Consider the following 18,702-nt stretch of genomic DNA (forward strand, 5'->3'; position numbering starts at 1 on the left):
GAGAAGCCTATGGGTGATGTTTGACAATAAAATTGAGTATCTAAATGATGGGATAGGTGATTTCCTTGGAAATTATAACTTATTAAAAAATGACTCAAAGTATATAAACATATAAAGGGTGGGAAAGAAAAACCTGTCACATGCAGAAAATATAATTTTATACATAAGAAATTCAAAAGAATCTAGTGGTTATGTATGAGAACTTACAATTCAGCACCATTGCTGAATGTAAGATTAAAATATGAAAATAATGTTTCCATATAACATGAACTAAAGCTGTAAAAATCACTTTTTAAAAATGAATACAATATAAACTAGCAACTTAAACTGCTTAGAGATAACTCTTGACAAAATGTGTGAAAGTCTCTCTTGAAGGAAATCACAAAACCTTATTGAAAGACACAAAATAAGACTTAAATAAAGCTAAAGTTACATAGTATGCTCATAGATTATAATAGTTACTGTCACAAACATATCAATTCTTCCCAAATTAATCTTTAATCCAAGCCGATTTAAAAATGCCAATAAATTGTCTACAAATTTCAAGAAGTTAAAACTAAAATTCATATGGAAGAGTTGAATACCAAGAATATCAAGACACTCTTGAAAAGGAAAAAATGAGGTCTTGGATTATCAGATATTGAAACTTAATATTAGTTATAGTGATCATGAAAATGTGATATTGGCACAGGAACAGGCAAGTGGGCTGACAGGGCAGGGATGAATTTGGAAAAAATATCTTTCATATGTAAAAGAGGTTGAATTAAAAATTAATGAGGAAACAAGGGATGATGTAATAAATGTTGCTGGACCAATTGATCATCTTACTCATATGGAAAAAATAAATTTTGATTATATACAGCATAGGAAAATAAGTTGCAAATGGATTAAGGGCCTCAATGTGAAAAGAAAAACTAATACTTTTGGAAGAAAATATAGAGAAATATATTTATGATATTAAAGTAGGAAAGAAGTTCTTAAATAAGCTTTAAAAATACAGACTATAAAGGAAAGAGTGACAAATTTTATTACATTGAAATTGGCAGCTTCTCCATGACAAATGGCATCCTAAGCAAAGTGAAAAGACAAACCACAAGTTGGGAGATAATATTTGTAGCCCATTTAACTAACAAGGAAAAAGTGTTCACAGTAAATAGCTCTTTTGAATCACCAGGAACCCAACAGACAAACAATAAAAGAAATAAAATGGGCCAAAATGAAAATGTGCCAAAAAGACAATTTGTAAAGAAAGAATCTACAGTTGCCAATAAAAAGAAACTTAAAAATGCCAACTTCACTGGTGATTATAGAAATACAAATGACCAACCTACCCTTATATATTCATCTGATTAGCCAACACTTAAAATATCTAATAATCCCAAATGTTGGCAAGAACATTAACAGTGGGAATATTGATACTTTAGCTACTATCATTACATGTACATTGATCATTTAAGGACAAATTTCAGAAACATTACGTGGAATGAAATACTTGTAGGCATTCAATGTAAAAATCCATTCTTTCCTTCAACTTCCATATGCATTCAGTTACCAAATCTTGCCAAATTATCTCCTCAATGCACATGGAGGAAACGTGTCTGTTTCCTTCTCACCATTCCCATTGTTACAATCTTAATTTAGTCCCTTTGTCTCTTTGCTAGACTACTTAAGTAGCCTTCTAATTGGTCTCCCTATCCCCACTATTCCCACCACCATTACCAAACTCATCCTTCACAAAGTAGCGTTAGCACTCTTTCTAAATTGCAGATATGGCTAGGTTATTCTCCTATTTAATGTACTTCAGTTGACATAGGCTACAATGTAGATTCTCTAATGTAACAGTGAAATTCTCACAGTGCAGGTTAGGGTAGATGACATTTGGTTTTAAATACAATGTTTGGGGTGTTTGTGAAACGTATCATGGCTATGTTCAGCCTGCAGTTGGCTATACCAATCTGAAGCTCAAGGAAGAGACGAAAGCTTCACACAAAGTAGTCATTATTCCAGAGAGCAAAGATATTAAATATATTATTACATGTCAGGTTAGTGCTGATTTTAGTAGTTATTCATTATGTATTACAGTGCCATTTCCATCTTTTCCAGCACTCAGTTACATTTAACAGTTCCCCAGGATAACAGGTGGGGACCCTATTCTATGTAGGTCCCTAATGGAATATAATATAAATATACAAGTATATATTTGTTAAAAATGCTTCTGTATAATGTTTATTTATTTGCCAAATATTTATTGAGCACCTGCCATGGTTGCTGGCCTTTGTTTTAGCAGCTCCAAATACAGAAATGAATAAGATAGTGCCTGATTTCGAGAGTTGCATAATATAATCATATATATAAGGGTATACAGAAATTAAACAGTGAGATAAGTTCAAAATAAAAATATATACAAAGCATAAAGTTATCACAGATGAATGAACAATTAATTCTCTCTGTGTATAAAGATCAGGAATGTATCTCAGAATAAATCACATCTGAAATGTCTCTTAAAGGTGATGAGGACTCTGGTTGAGGAGTTACAGCAGTGGGAAGGAAGGAATATTTTGGGCAGACAAAATAGTATTGTTTCCTTGTGTCATGAGTAGCCAGCCTGATGCATTTGGGAACAACAATCTGGCATTACCTGAGGATGAAATGCAAGGGGATATGGGTCCTTTGGAGTTGTGGTTAGAGAGGTAGATGAAAGCTATTCACACAAATAGTGTAGGTATGTTTTCTATACACATTAGTTCACTTTTCTAATGTTTTAATATAAAAGAGTAATTTTAAATTATGGAAGTTAAACAGTGAACAGAATTTCAAGTGGCAGAAATGGATGTGAAAAGTAAAGATTGGGGGCCACATGGACAATTAAAATCAGATTTAACCTCAGCCTCCGAGTGAATTAGTTTTGTCATAAAAGGTCACATATCAAATTCAAGCACATTTCAAGCAAATTTTTACCTAGATTGACTAGTACTTAAGTGAGTCCCTGCCTCAAATTAATCATTCTACTGTCTGTACCTAAATGCCAATGCAGATTATAGTCTCTCATGCCTTGAATCTTCCACCAGGACTATTCCAACCTTGTCAACGGTGATGCTGACACTGCCCTTACTTTTTCCTATCTAGTCTTTTTTCCCTTGACAGATTCCCAAAGGATGAGTTATGGCTCTTAAGTAACTATCTAGATCTCTGCCACAGATTTCAGGGATAGCTTTTTTAGGTACAATTTTGTGAAAGTATTGATGTGTCAAAATCTTTTACTGTTTGTGTAACTTCTAGCAATGGCTGATATATCATCGGGTTCCTCAAACCTTTTGTGCTGCTAACTTTGCAGATTATTTTGCCATGTCTAGCATGTATTTTTGCATAAATATTTCCAGAACATAGAGACCATAAGCACAGCAAAAATTCCCTAATAATATTCACAAGGACTTCTAAGGATGCTCACAGAGTTCTTTCTGAATTGAGGACATACAACTCTCAATTCACTTCCTGGCAACAAAAATGTCTTGATGCAAGAGGGCCACTAGGAGATAATTATAAAAATAACATATTTCTTGGGAATTTCATGTTTATATTTAGAAAAGTTTTTTTCTAATCCTCTTAAAAAATAAATAGATATTTATTTACTCAGAATACTCAGCTAAAGCTGACTGAAGATCAAGGGATGCATTATATTTGTCCATATAATATTTTTCATAAATTGTAATTTCAAAATAGAACTTGGTGTGTTAATATATCTAAATATGTAAGCAATATATATGTACCAAAATATCAATCCACACAAATATGTGGCCTATAAATCTATTCTTAATAAAGGTAGATGTAATGTCATCTTTCAATGGATCTAAATTTAGTTGCTATTCTAAGTCAACATGTGGTCCTTTTAGAATTGTCTTCCTGAAAACCCTCCAAGTGGTAAGTCAGGTTGGTGTAGATGTGTGTGTCCCCGTTTGCATACTGTTTTCTTCAAATGAAATGTTCTCACTTCCTCAATCCATAGCCTTTATTGAATAATTCCCTAATAATAAAATAGTCTTAATTTTCTAAGAATTTATCATTGTAATTTGTGCCATATACTTAAGCATCTCATTGTACAGCCTCATGATATTTATTTATAGGTGTTAGTCCTATTTACCTAGTGACACTGTAAATGTCTCCATGACTCTTAGACTCATAGACTTGAAGAAATCACTAGCAATTCACACTGGTACTATCAACAAGTGTTCCATGTTCCAAAAGGAACATTCATTCATGAATTCAATCAATAATATTTATCGAGCTTCTATAGTATGCCACACACTGTTTTAGGCAATAAAGATATACCAGTGACTAGAACAACAAAATTGGAACATTACTGAATTTAATTCTAGTAAATGGGACTCTAGACAATATATAAACAATTTAAATATGTAGTATGTCAGTTTCTCATAAATAGTATAAAGAAAATGAAACAGGGAAAGGAAATAGAGTGTGTATCTAGTGGATAATAACAGTAGGATCTTAATTTTAAATGGGATGTTCCAGAGTTTCTTAGGTATGCTATGTTTACATGTGATCAAGAGATTTTTCTGGTGGTCTTTAATGACACATTAAGATCCTTATGTACCTAGAATGTCAAACCAGTCTTACCTAGCTGCTGCTTCTTCTTCTTTTTTTTTTTTAGTATGCTTGTTAGTTTTTCCTTTATTTTTTTGTTTCCTTTTTTTTAAAAAAACACTTTATTGAAGTATAACTGATACACAAAGAACTGCACATATTGAATATATATAACATAATGACTTTGGACATATGCAAATACCAGTGATAACATCACCACAAAAAAGGTAATAGATTTATCCAAAACATCTCAGAGTTTCCTTGTGTCTCCATATTTTTTGTGTGGTAAGAACATTTAATATGAGATTTACCTTCTTAAAAATTTTTGAATTGCACAACATTGTTAACTATATGCACCATGTTGTAAAGTGGATCTCTATAATTTACTCATCCAGCATAAATGAAATTTTAAAGCTCCTGAATAACAACTTCTATTTGTCCTGTCTGGGCTTAGGTATCATTTCTTAGGGTAACTTTCCCTAACCACACCAACTGGATTTATTCTACTAGTATACATGCCCTTCACATCCAACGTATCTTCACACTAATTGTTTATTTAATCATCCATAATTACTTGTCTAATGTCTAATGCATCCATTAAAATGTAAGTTTCATGAAGGGAGGGACTTGTTTTGTTTACGCCTGTTCCTTTGGCACCAAACATACTGCCTGAAAAAAAAAAAGCAACACGCACATGTACACACACACATACACACACACATACACACACACATACATGCACACACACAAGTTTAACCAACTTGTTTAATGATTGAGGGTAATGTTTTATATCCTCATACTGCCTGGACATAACCCTTTTGACTAATCTTTCTTTTATTCTAGTAAAATAAGGAGCCAAGTTAATTTGGAAGATTTATGAATATATGAGAACACAGGAAATCCCACAAACATTTAAAGGAAAATGTCATCAACATGAACATCAACATTAGCATCAGCATTAACAACATCACCACACATGTGAGTTTGGCCAGAATATAACAAATACTACTAAGCACTTATTATTTCCCAGCCACTGCTCAAGACATCTGAGATAGATATATCAGTGACCAAAACAGAAAAATCCCTCCTGCCTAATAACAGAATTTACAATCTGAGGCAGGAAAAGATAGGCAGTAACCATAATAAGTAAGTGAATTCTATAATACTGAGAAGATGGTCAGTGTTATGTGGAAACATGGAGCAAAGTAAGGGAAATTGGGAGTTCAATTCCAAGTACAGTGAATAGGTACACCTCATTGAACATGTAGGAAAAAATTTTACTCTGATTATGAGGAAAATAAATGGTGTAAAGATAGTAAAATGTTCTGCAAAAGATTCCATCACATATCTGAATACAGGGGGAAATAAGGCCTGAGTGAGCCAGAGATATTAATAAGTGGAGGGGAGAGAGGTTTTCTGTCTTTGATTTATAGTTTAAGATTTAACGTTTCAACAAAATTAACTTGGAGTTAAAACAAAATCACATAAAAAGTGTTATATCATTTGCTAATAGAAAACAAAGCATGTCTTCATATAAAAATTCAAATTATTTAGAGATAAGATGAGAATCTTACCATTTTTACTGATGTCGAGTTCTTTAAGATTAACTAAACTAGCAATAGTGGTTGGCAGATTTGAAAGATCATTATCAGGAATACTTAGTTTTCTTAGAGCTTGACAGTTGAACAATTGCTGTAAAAAAAATAATGATTAATTAGATTTCAATTTGGTTAAATCCATTCATACATAAACTCAGCAACAAAATTCAAATCACCATCTTTATAAATGGGGTAATAAAAGGACCAGCTGCAAAAGTCTCACCTTCTTCCACACTCATATTCTCAATTCTTTTCAGAATGCTTCATTTTCCATCTCCATGTTAGTGCCTCACTATTCTCTGCTATCCAAATTCAAAACACAAGGGATTCTGTTTCTTCCCCTACTGTTTACTATTAATGTTCAATTTGCCACTGATCCTATTGATTTTTTTTCTTTCAAATATGTTCTGGAGTTGTCCCTTCCTTTCTATTCCCACAGCTACCAGGGTAACCTCAATTCTCTTTCTCTGCAACCACGTATTACTTCCATTTAACCATGTTTGACAGTTGTTTATTTGGCATGCAAGTACTGTGATACAATTGAATACACGGGCTCATATTTCTCTGTGTCCCTCCACAGTGCTTCATAAACATCTAGAAAATAAAACATTTAACTTCTTTTTTTTATTTAAAAGATTTTTTTTAATGTTTATTCATTTTTTGAGAGACAGAGTGTGAGCAGGGGAGGGTCAGAGACAGAGGGAGACACAGAATCTGAAGCAGGCTCCAGGCTCTGAGCTGTCAACATGGAGCCCAAAGAGGGGCTTGAACTCACGAACTGCAAGATCACGACCTGAGCCAAAGTTGGACGCTTAACCAACTGAGCCACCCACGTGCCCCAAAACATTTAACTTCTGATATTTAGCTAAAAAAATCACTAGTGATTGGTTCATATCTGCCATCAGTCCAAAGTACTATGTGGAGAAGAGTTAAGTGTTAAAGCAATGGTTCTTACATCCAGCATGGTTTTAATCACTGGTAAATCGAGGTGCTTGTTTCAAATGTGGATTCTTGGGCTTTACCCAAAGAAGTACTGACATGATGGGTCTGGGATGGGGATCAAAATCTGCATTAAAAAACATTTTTTTTAATGTTTTTATTTATTTTTGAGACAGAGAGAGACAGAGCATGAGCAGGGGAGGGGCAGAAACAGAAGAAGACACAGAATCTGAAGCAGGCTCTAGGCTCTGAGCTGTCAGCACAGAGCCCAACGCGGGGCTCGAACTCACAGACCAGGAGATCATGACCTGAGCTGAAGTTGGACACATAACCAACTGAGCCACCCAGGCGCCCCTGCATTTTTTTTTTAAGTTTATTTATTTTTGACAGAGACAGACTGTGAGCATGAGCTGGGGAGAAGCAGAGAGAGAGAGGGAGACACAGAATCCGAAGCAGGCTCCAGGCTCCAAGCTGTCAGCACAGAGCCTCATGTGGAGCTCAAAGTCATGAACTGTGAGATCATGACCTGGGCCGAAGTCAGACGCTTAACCGACTGAGCTACCCAGGTGCCCCTCAAAATCTGCATTTTTAAACAATACACTCTACTGATCTGATTATTTTGATGCGGGTGTTTCCAGTACCATATTTTGGGAAACAATGTTAGGTTTTTTAGCTCTGCCAATCTCATTTTGACCACTCAAGATATGAACAGTTGGGGCAGAATTTTTTATTCATTTCTGGAAGAATTATCTTAATGAGATTTTTTTCTATTTGACATTTCTAATTCTATTTTGCTGAATTTCCACAGATAAAGTGTCTGGTATCCATGACTATGCAATTGGCCCACAGAGCATTTACCTAGTGCTTATTCTTTCATGGAATGAGTTATTTATAGGCAAAAACAATGTAATACATGGTTGTTATTTCTTAATTCATTAGTTTTTTAAAAACTAGATTGCACTGGTTTTTCCTTAAGATAAAACATACAGTTTCTTGCTTTTGGTTGGTCATTTTTGGCTCCTTATAAAGATTATTTTCAATACTTAACATAGTGCTAGAATTTCAAAATGCCATACAGAAGTGTCACTACCTCTTTTTATAAAACCTAAAAAAACAAAAAACCAAAAAACCAAAAAGACAAAAACAAACAAAAGAAAACTTTGATGGATTGTTTTTACTAATTACTAATTTTCCCTTTAAAAAATAGAAAAACAGATGTCTATACTCATGGTAGATGTTAATTTAAATTTTTGCACAGTCTCTATCATTCTGTTAGGACCATTAGGTCCACCCACATGCAATGTGGTTAGTTATACATATAAAGATTTTGGAAATTCAAATGCCTCATGATTGATGTTGGTAAGATGTACTAACAACTCTTTAATCTGATTACTATAACCATTTTATTCAAAATTCGGACAAATTATTTTCAAACAGCTTTTTTTTAAAATTCAAGTTTCATCATCACCACAAAATTCTCAATTTATCTCAAGAATTAATTAGAGGTCCTTGTTTTGTTGAAGATTAATGGACCATATAGTTGCGGGTTAATTTGAGTTTTCTATTCTGCTCTATCAATCTATGTCTGGTTTTATGCCAGTAACATACTGTCTTGATCACTACAGCCTTGTAATATAGCTTGAAGTCTGGAATTGTGATGCCTTCAGCTTTGCTTTTCTTTTTCAAGATTTTTTTGGCTATTTGGGGTCTTTTGTGGTTCCACAAAAATTTTAGGATTATTTTTCTCTACCTATGTGAAAAATGCTGGTGGTATTTTGATAGGAATTGCATTAAATGTGTAGACTACTTTGGATAATATTGACATTTTAATGATATTTGTTCTTCCAATCCGTGAGCACAGCATGTTTTTCCACTTCTTTGTGTCATCTTCAATTTCTTTCTTCAGCATTTTATAGTTTTCAGAGTATAGATCATTTACCTCTTTGGTTAGGTCTATTCTTAAGAGTCTTATGGTTTTTGGTGCAGTTGTTAATGGGATTGATTCCTTGATTTCTCCTTCTGTTGCTTCATTATTGGTGTATAGAAATGCAACAGATTTCTGTATGCTGAATTTGTATCCTGTGACTTTATTCGTGTATCAGTTCTGGCAATTTTGCGGGGGGGGGGTTGGATTTTCTATAACGGAGAGAAGACAGTTTTTAACAAATGATGTTGGCAAAACTGGACAGCAACATGCAAGAGAATGAAACTGGACTACTTCCTTACATCATACACAAAAATAAATTCAAAATGGATTAAAGACCTAAGTGTGAGATAGGAAACCATTAAAATCCTAGAGGAAAACACAGGCAATAACCTTTTTGACACTGGCCATAGCAACTACTTACTAGATATGTTTCCGGAGGCAAAGAAGATAAAAGAAAACATAAATATTGGGACTTCATCAAAATAAAAAGCTTTCTGCACAGTGAATGAAACAATCAACAAAATTAAAAGGCAACCTTCTGAATAGAAGAAGATATTTCCAAATTACATATATGATAAAGGATTAGAATCTAAAATATGTAAAGAACTTAAAAAACTCAATACCAAAACCCCAAATAATCTAGTTAAAAAATGGGCAGAAGACATAGATAGATATTTTTCCAAAGAAGACATCCAGATGACTAACAGACACATGACAAGATGCTCATCATTCATCATCAGGGAAATACAAATAAAAACTAACAATGAGATATCACCTCACACCTGTTAGAATGGTTAAAATTAACAACATAGGACACAACAGGTGTTGGTGAGGATATGAAGAAAAGGTAACCCTTTAACACTGATGGTGAAAAAATGCAAACTGGTGCAGCCACTCTGGAAAACAGTATGGAGGTTCCTCAAAAAGTTAAAAATCAGGGGCACCTGGGTGGCTCAGTTGGTTAAGTGTCTGACTTTGGCTCAGGTCATGATCTCGTGGTTCCTAAGTTCAAACCCCATGTTGGGCTCTGTGCTGACAGTACAGAGCTTGGAGCTTGCTTCAGATACTATGTTTCACTCTCTGTCCCTCTCCCATTTACACTGTGTCTCTCTCTCAAAAATAAATAAATATTAAAATTTTTTTAAAAAAAAGTTAAAAATGAAACTACCCCTATGACCCAGCAATTGCACTACTAGGCATTTACCAAAAGGATACAAAAAATACTAATTTGAAGGGATACATGCACACCAGTGTTTATAGCAACATTATCAACAATAATCAAATTATGGAAAAAGCCCAAATGTCCATCGACTGATGAATGGATAAAGAAGAAGTGGTATATACATACAATATTATTCAACCATAAAAAAAATTAAATCTTGCCATTTGCAACAATGTGGATGGAGCAAAGAGACTATTATACTAAGTGAAACAAGTCAGAGAGAGACAAATACCATATGATTTCACTCATATGTGGATATAAGCAACAAAACAAATGAACATGGGGGAAAAAAGAGAGAGGCAAACCAAGAAATAGACTCTTAACTGTAGAGAACAAACTGATGATTACAGGGGAGGTGTGCAGGGGGATGGTTTAAACAGGTGGTGGCTATTATGGAGGGTAGTTGTGATGACCATAGGGTGTTGTATAAAAGTGATCATCGTTAAGCTCTAAACCTGAAACTAATATTACACTGTATGTTAACTAACTGGAATTTAAATAAAAACTTGGAAAAAATAAAATTAAAAAAATAATTAATAGAGGACACTATATTCTTCTTCACTTTTAAATGATCTATGCCCAGAGCATAGTTCTAAAAACTCCTAAACACCTTATTACATGGAGAATTGAAGACTCCTCTGGTATAGAGGTTAAAAGCATGGCATTTTGAATCAGCTTGATGTGGGTTTAATTCCCATGCATCTAGTTAGTAGCTGTGTGATCTTAGGCAAGTTACCTAACATCTTTGAACTCTATCAATTTCCTAACTTGTAAAAATGGGAAAATAACATTACCTAACTTGAAGGGTTGTTGAGATATTTAAATGAGTTAATATATTTCATCAATTTTAAGTACTGCATTTTTTTACATAGTAACATCTTTGATATTTGTAATGAATTGTACAATCATGAGCAAGTTACAATTTTTAAGGAGTGTACCTTTCTTAGTGGCACAATGATGGCATACCTTATTGTATTAATAGCCTTGGATTTAATGAAATGAATAACTTATGAAAATGTAAAAGTATCAGGCACATAGTAAGAGCTTGATAACTGTTAGACATTCTGAGTATTTATATATGCAGATACAGAGGCATACTTATATAGTAATTGATTTCTTACTTTTCTATATGATGAGGTCTTTGAAGGCAAGAGTCTTGTTTAATTCATCTTGATATCAACTTGTTTCACCTTTGTATATGCCAAAGCAGCTAGCACAGTGTCTTGTACATAGTGTATGCTGAATAAATATCTGTGAAAGTACACTTAGATAAGCCAAGGGAAAAATGAGGAAAGTGGCAAATTCCAGCCGAGAGTGGTACTTCACTGAACTGGAAATTTCAGATAGGTAAACAATCTCAGTGGAATCTAAATTTCATGAACAAAGCAGTCAGCTTTGAACATGAGTCAAAATGTCTACAAGTTGGCAAAGAAATTAAGAAGGCATTTTAGTGATTCTTGCAAGATTCAAGCTTTGAGTGAAAATGAAATAATGATTATGAAATAGCTGTAATTCTTTCATACAGTATAAAAGAGAAAACACAATTAATAGTTAATAGAGTAAGCCTGTTAATGGTAATGGTTATCCTGGTTTTCATTTGTTAATGGTATTTCACATTTCAAAAACAATAAAACTGTTTTGAGTCTTAAAATATTTTCGTAGTGAAGTGTTCTTGGGCGAAATGAAGCAGTTTAACTCTGACAGAAATTGGTTTGAGAAGAGTACACAATTTAAATTACTGACTCCGGAAAGCAATGGTTAGATTTTTAAAAACATTTTTTAATGTTTATTTATTTTTGAGAGAGAGACAGACAGACAGACATTGGAGAAGGGGCAGAGAGAGAGGGAGACACAGAATCCAAAGCAGGCTCCAGGCTCTGAGCTATTAGCACAGAGCTCAACGTGGGGTTCAAACTCATGGACCGTAATTACATGACCTGAGCCAAAGTGGGATGCTCAACTGACTGAGCCACCCAGGCGCCGCAATGGTTAGATATTTTTTTAAGAGAGCTGATACAAAAGATAAAGGTCTGAGTGTTGAAATAAAACATATTTGGAGCCAAAAATGTATATTTTAAAAGGCATAATATTCATTTATTCATGGAAAACCATTAACTGATACTTGTTACAAACTACATACTATGCTAAGTGAAAGGGTCACAAAGTGAGTAAGACACAGCAACTGCGATCAGATTGCTTACAATTTAATATTTAGACAATAAATTAGATACAATGTGAATAAAAAGTCTGCCAAGATAAATATCAGGTGTGATGAAAACACAAAAGGAGAATATCTGCACCAAATTATGTTGATGATAGTGGTGGGTTGACTCATGAGAGTACACCTGGACGAGGCAATGAAAAAATGGATCACCCAAGAGACAGCACAAGTTAGCCAGATGAAGGCAAAAGAGGGATAATAATGGGACTTTCTGTAGCATTTAAAGATATTCCCACTCAAAGACTGTGTAACTGAAACTAGTTTCAGATAATTAGTTTCAAAGCATGAGGAGACTTGGATCTTTGAGTGAATGCTCTGAATCTACAACATTTACATGCATTTAAAATACATTTAGTGAATACCTATCGTATGCTATGGTCTATGTTTAGCACTGAAAATAAAGACATGAAGTGATACTGTCAATTTCTGTTTTTAACAGTATGGTGGACTAACTATTCAAAGAAAAACATTGTAGTGAAGCAGAGCTACACACATACACACACACACACACACACACACACACACACACACCTAAATTCTGGCTCTAAAGTACAAGAATTCCTCAAATTCCAGAATAACAAAGAAAATTATAATGCATAGAGTTAAACAGGTCTACATTTAACTTTTGTTCCAGTGATATCTGTTGGTCTCTGGTGCCTGAAGGCTGAGGTGTTTTTTGTTTTGTTTTGTTTTGTTTTTTGTTTTGTAAATAGAAGGATGGAAAACTGCTTGGGATCTGAACAGAGTGGGAGCTTGGCTTACAGACCACACCAGTTAGAGTTGGGATCTCCTAAGGGTGAATGAACTAGAAACAACAGTCCTGCAAAGAGGGTTGGTGGGGAATGCATGCTTTTTTTCAGTTTGGCTCTGAGTGAAGTGAGAAGAAAGAAAGAAAAGAATAAGAAAGAAAGAAAGAAAGAAAGAAAGAAAGAAAGAAGAAATGAAGGGGAGAGAAAGAGAGAGAGGGAGGGGGAGGGGAGGGATGGAGGGAGACAGGAATGATGGAAGGAAGGAAGGGAAGGAAAGGAAGAGACAGGAGGGAAACAAAAAAAATTGGAAAGGTAAAAAAAAAGAAACAACTAAGGAAAGAAAGGGAAAGAAGGAAAACTGGTACAAAAAAAGGAATGGAAGGAGGGAGGAAAGGAAAGGAAAAAGGTAGGGAAAAAGAAAAGGAAAGGAGGAAATAAAAAAGACACAGAAATAAAAACAAAATTAGCCTTCTAGGGATTTCCAACCACAGCCTATCTTCCAGTGAGTTAGGGTGTGGAATTCACAGTATCTATAAAGCTCCTTAAAACCCAATCCAGAGTTACAGGTGGTCTAGATTACTACTGCCCCCAAATTACTGGTAAAAGTAAATACAAGTCTCCTCTGAAGGAATGTATTTTAAATTCAGGCCTCAATGAATTCCCACAGATAAAGTTCCAAGAAACATGGGATCATTAAAAAAAAAAATCACTAAATATATAATTAAATAATCAACTGAATGAGATACTACAGAAAAATAATCTTGCCTCTAAATAATGCAAATACTAGAATTATAAAACACAAAATGCAATTTATACACAGAAATAAAAGTATGATTTGAAAGAAAGCATGATGATAAAACAAGACATTATCAAAAAGAGCTCACAGAACAGAAGAATAAACATGGCTGGAGAAAGTAATTGTGAACTAGATGGTAAGAAGAAATGAACTGAATGAAAGACAAGGAGATGGAAAATAGAAAAGACTGGTTAGATGGCATGAAGAATACAGCAAGAAGAGCTTTTTGAAATGTACATAAAATTTAGTAGAGAAAAAGAGGATGAGGTTCTTAAGGAATTCCAGAATTGTTGAGAGACCCTCATCTTCAGGTTGAGGTAGCTCAACAAATTCTAAATAAGATAAATCAAAAATAACTATATGTAAACTTATATGAATCTGCAGAGTATCAAAGGCAGTAGATCTTAAAAATTACCAAAGAGGAAAGATTACCTTCTAAAGATTGAGAAAGAGAAAGAAGATTTACCAGTTAAAGCAATGATTCATTAGATGTTATTACTAAAATACTAAGAGTAAGTAATATAGTATTTACAGCTACTTTTTAGGAAAAGGACAACATGACAACATTTTTAGACAAACTGAGTTTACTACCAAGACACTTTCACCAAAACAACTGTCAAAGAGTATCTTTTAGGAATAAGGCAAATGAGTCTAGCAGAGAGGTCTGAGCTACAAGAAGTAATAGCATTAACATTTTTAAAAATTTAAAATACACAGTTGGTTAAATCTAAAGAAGCATCGGCTATATAAAAATAAAAATGGCAAAATTTTTAATTAAGGTTTAAAACATCAATATAAGGGGGCACCTGTGTGGATCAGTCAGTTGAGTGTCCAACTCTTGATCTTGGCTCAGGTCATGATCTCAAGGTTTGTGGGATAGAGCCCTGCATCAGGCACTAATAGTGCAGAGCCTGCTTGGGATTCTCTTTCACCTACTCTTCTACTCCCCAGCTTGTCCATATGCCTTTTTCTCTCTCTCTCTCTCAAAGTAAAGAGATAGGTAAATACATACATACATACGTACATACATACATAAATGTAACTGAAAACAGTTTGGTAGTGGCATAAAAACCAACATATAGATCAACAGAATAGAATTGAGAGACCAGAAATAAACCTACTTATATACATTCAACTAATTTTTGACAAGGTAGCCAATAAATGAAAGGATAGTCTCTTCAGTAAATAGTGATGGGAAAACTGGATAACCACATGGGAAAAAGTGAAATCAGACACCTATCTTATATCACTTACAAAAATTAATTCAAAATGAGTTAAATACTATATGTAAAATGTGAAACTGTAGGACTACTAAAAGAAAATATAGGTAAAAAGCTCTTTGACGTTGGTTTTAGCAAAGATTTTGGGGACGTGACATCAAAACCCAAACAACAAAAGCACAAATAAACAAGTGAGACTACATCAAACTAAAAAGTTTGTGCACACCAAAAGAAATGATCAGCAAAATACAAAGGTAACCTATGGAATAAGAGAAAATATTTTTAAACCATTTATCGAATAAGGGGTTAATATCCATAATGTATAAGGAACTCATATAACTCAATACTAAAACAAAATAAAACAAAAAACAAAATGATCTTATCAAAAAATGGGCAAAGGACTTTTCCAAAGCAGACATACAAATGGTCAACAGGTACATGAAAATATGCTTGACATTGCTCATCATCAGGGAAATGTAAATCAAAACCACAATGACACATCACTTCCTACCTGTTAGAATGGCTATTACCAAAAAGACAAAAAACAAGTATTGGCAAGGCTGTGGAGAAAAGGGGACCTTTGTGCTCTCTTGGTAGAAATGTAAACTGCTGCAGCCACCATTAAAAACAGTATGGAGTTTACTCAGGAAATTAAAAATAGAACTACCACATGATTCAGCAATCCCACTTCTGGGTATATACACAAAGGAAATGAAAACACTTACTTCAAAGAGATATCTCCACCTCCATATTCATTGCAGCATATTCACAATACCAAGACATAGAAATAACCTGTGTCCATCAACAGATGAATGAAGAAAGAAGGTATGGTGTGGGGTGCATGGGTGGCTCAGTTGTTTAAATGTCCAGCTCTCGATTTCAGCTCAAGTCATGATCTCATGGTTCATGAGTTCGAGCCCAACATTAGACTCTGCACTGACAGTGCAGACCCTGGGTGGGATTCTCTCTCTCCCTCTGCTTCTGCCTCTCTCCCTCTCTCTTTCAAAATAAATACATATATATATATGTGTGTGTGTGTGTGTGTGTGTGTATCTCCGGGAATACTATGCAACCATAAACAGAAGGAAATCCTGCCTTTTGTGAAAACATGGATGGATCTTGATGCCTTTATGCTAGGTGAAAGAAATCAGAGAGAGAAAGTCAAATACTGTATGATCTCAATTATATGCAGAATCTAAAAAATTTGAACTCATAGGAACAGAAAGTAGAATGGTGGTTGTCAGGGACTGTGGGATGGGAGAAATGGGAAGATATTGGTTAAAGGTTATAAATTCCAAGCTATAAGATAAATAAGATCTGGAGATCTAATGCACAGCATGGTGACTATAATTATCAATACTATATTATATAGTTGAAAGTTTTAAAGAAGGTAGATCTTAAATGTTATTACACACACACACATACACACAAATCATAATTATGTGAAGGGATGGAGATGTGGTAACTTACTGATAACTTAACATCTTATTGTGGTAATTATTTTGTAATATATACATGTATTTAATCATCACACTCTATACCTTAAATTTATATATGTTTCATGTCACTAATAGCTCAATAAAGCTGGAAAAATCTACATAGAACTAAAATTCTGAAGAAGAAAAGTATATGTATCAGGGAAAAGATAATCTGATTAAAAAAGTCTCAGATATTTGCTTTATGAGGAGGTTAAAGATACTGATTAACTTTAAATTAATTTCTACAGTAACTAAAAAATTTCTAGGGTAACAACTAAAGCAATATTAATAAGGTGCATAATTTCCTACAGGGTAGAAGCAAGATAAATGGAATAAGATAAAAATAAAACATATATATTTAGTAAATATAATGGAAAAAAGTAAATACTTAACAGAAGCAATATAGATAAAAATGAAGACTAGTATGGAATATATTAATGAAAATATACCCAGAGTAGCCTTCAATAAATATGGATTAGTTTCTCCAATTAAAAACAAAAACTATCATGTATATTAATATTAAAAATACTCAAGTGAGGGACACCTGGGTGGCTCAGTCATTAAGCATCCAACTCTTGATTTTGGCTCAGGTCATGATCTTATGGTTCATGGGATCGAGCCCTGCATCCAGCTCTGTGCTAGCAGCACAGAGCCTGCATGGGATTCTGTCTCTCTGCCCCTCCCCAGCTCTGTTCACACTCTCTCTCAAAATACATAAATAAACATTTAAAAGAAATCAAGCTATATCTTATTACTAGTGGTCCACTGAAAACTTGATGGAAAAATAATAAAACTGGCATAATTAATCAAAAGAAAGTTTATGCAACAATAATGATTTGAAGCAAAATGTATTACTAGAGAGAGAGTGGCCATCTGCTAATAAATACCAGCTCATGAGGAATATATAACTCTAAACTTGTATGCACCTACTATCATTACCTTGAAAATATTTGAAGAAAAGTTTAACTTGCCTACATGGAGGTAACATGATAACAGGGTATTTTAACAAATATCTCTCAAAAATTTATTGAAAACAGACAAAAAGAACAGCCTGAGAAGGATAGGTATTTAACTCTGTTTAAATGTCTGGCAGAATTCCCCAGGGAAGCCATCTGGTCCAGGACTCTTATTTCCTGAGAGATTTTTGATAAATGATTCAATTTCTTCACTAGCTTTAGGTCTGTTTAAATTTTCTAATGCTTCCCATTTGAGTTTTGGTAGTGTGTAGGTGTCTAGAAATTTGTTCATTTCTTCCAGGTTGTCCAGTTTGTTGGCATATAATTTTTCATAGTATTCTCTGATAATTGCTTATATTTCTGAGGGATTGGTTGTGATAAAGCCATTTTCATTCATGATTATATCTATTTAAGTCCTCCCTCTTTTCTTTTTGAGAAGTCTGGCTATGAGTTTACCAATTTTGTTTATTTTTTCAAAAAACCAACTCTATTTCATTGATCTGTTCTACTGTTTTTTATTTTGGATTCTATATTATTTATTTCTGCTCTGATGTTTCTTATTTCTCTTTTTCTGCTGGGTTTGGGGTTTCTTTGTTGTTCTGCTTCTAGTTCCTTTAGGTCTGCTGTTAGATTTTGTATTTGGAATTTTTCTTGTTTCTTGAGACAGGCCTGGATTGCAATGTATTTTCCTCTTAGTACTGCCTTTGCTGCATCCTAAAGGGGTTGGATTGTTGTGTTTTCATTTTCATTTGTTTCAATGCAATCCCAATCAAAATTTCACCGGCATTCTTCTCAAAGCTAGAACAAACAATCCTAAAATTTGTATGGAACCACGAAAGACCCCAAATAGCCAAAGTAATATTGAAGAACAAAACCAAGGTGGGAGGTATCACAATCCCAGATGTTAACCTCTACTACAAAGCTGTAATCATCAATACAGTATGGTACTGGCACAAAAACAGACACATAGACCAATGGAATAGAATAGAGAACCCAG

General features: G+C 34.0%; 1 protein-coding gene across 2 annotated transcripts in view; it reads right to left on the reverse strand.

The window, feature by feature from the left end:
* Positions 1-18,702, reverse strand: part of LRRC7 (leucine rich repeat containing 7) — a 454,713-nt gene that overhangs the window by 310,281 nt on the left and 125,730 nt on the right. For both annotated transcript variants that reach the window (XM_049617014.1, XM_049617013.1), the window contains exon 3: positions 6,174-6,291. In XM_049617014.1, the coding sequence (XP_049472971.1) occupies positions 6,174-6,291 (118 nt within the window). The remainder of the gene's footprint in view (positions 1-6,173; positions 6,292-18,702) is intronic.

Source organism: Panthera uncia (genome assembly GCF_023721935.1).
Source record: "Panthera uncia isolate 11264 chromosome C1 unlocalized genomic scaffold, Puncia_PCG_1.0 HiC_scaffold_4, whole genome shotgun sequence".
Classification (NCBI taxonomy): domain Eukaryota; kingdom Metazoa; phylum Chordata; class Mammalia; order Carnivora; family Felidae; genus Panthera; species Panthera uncia.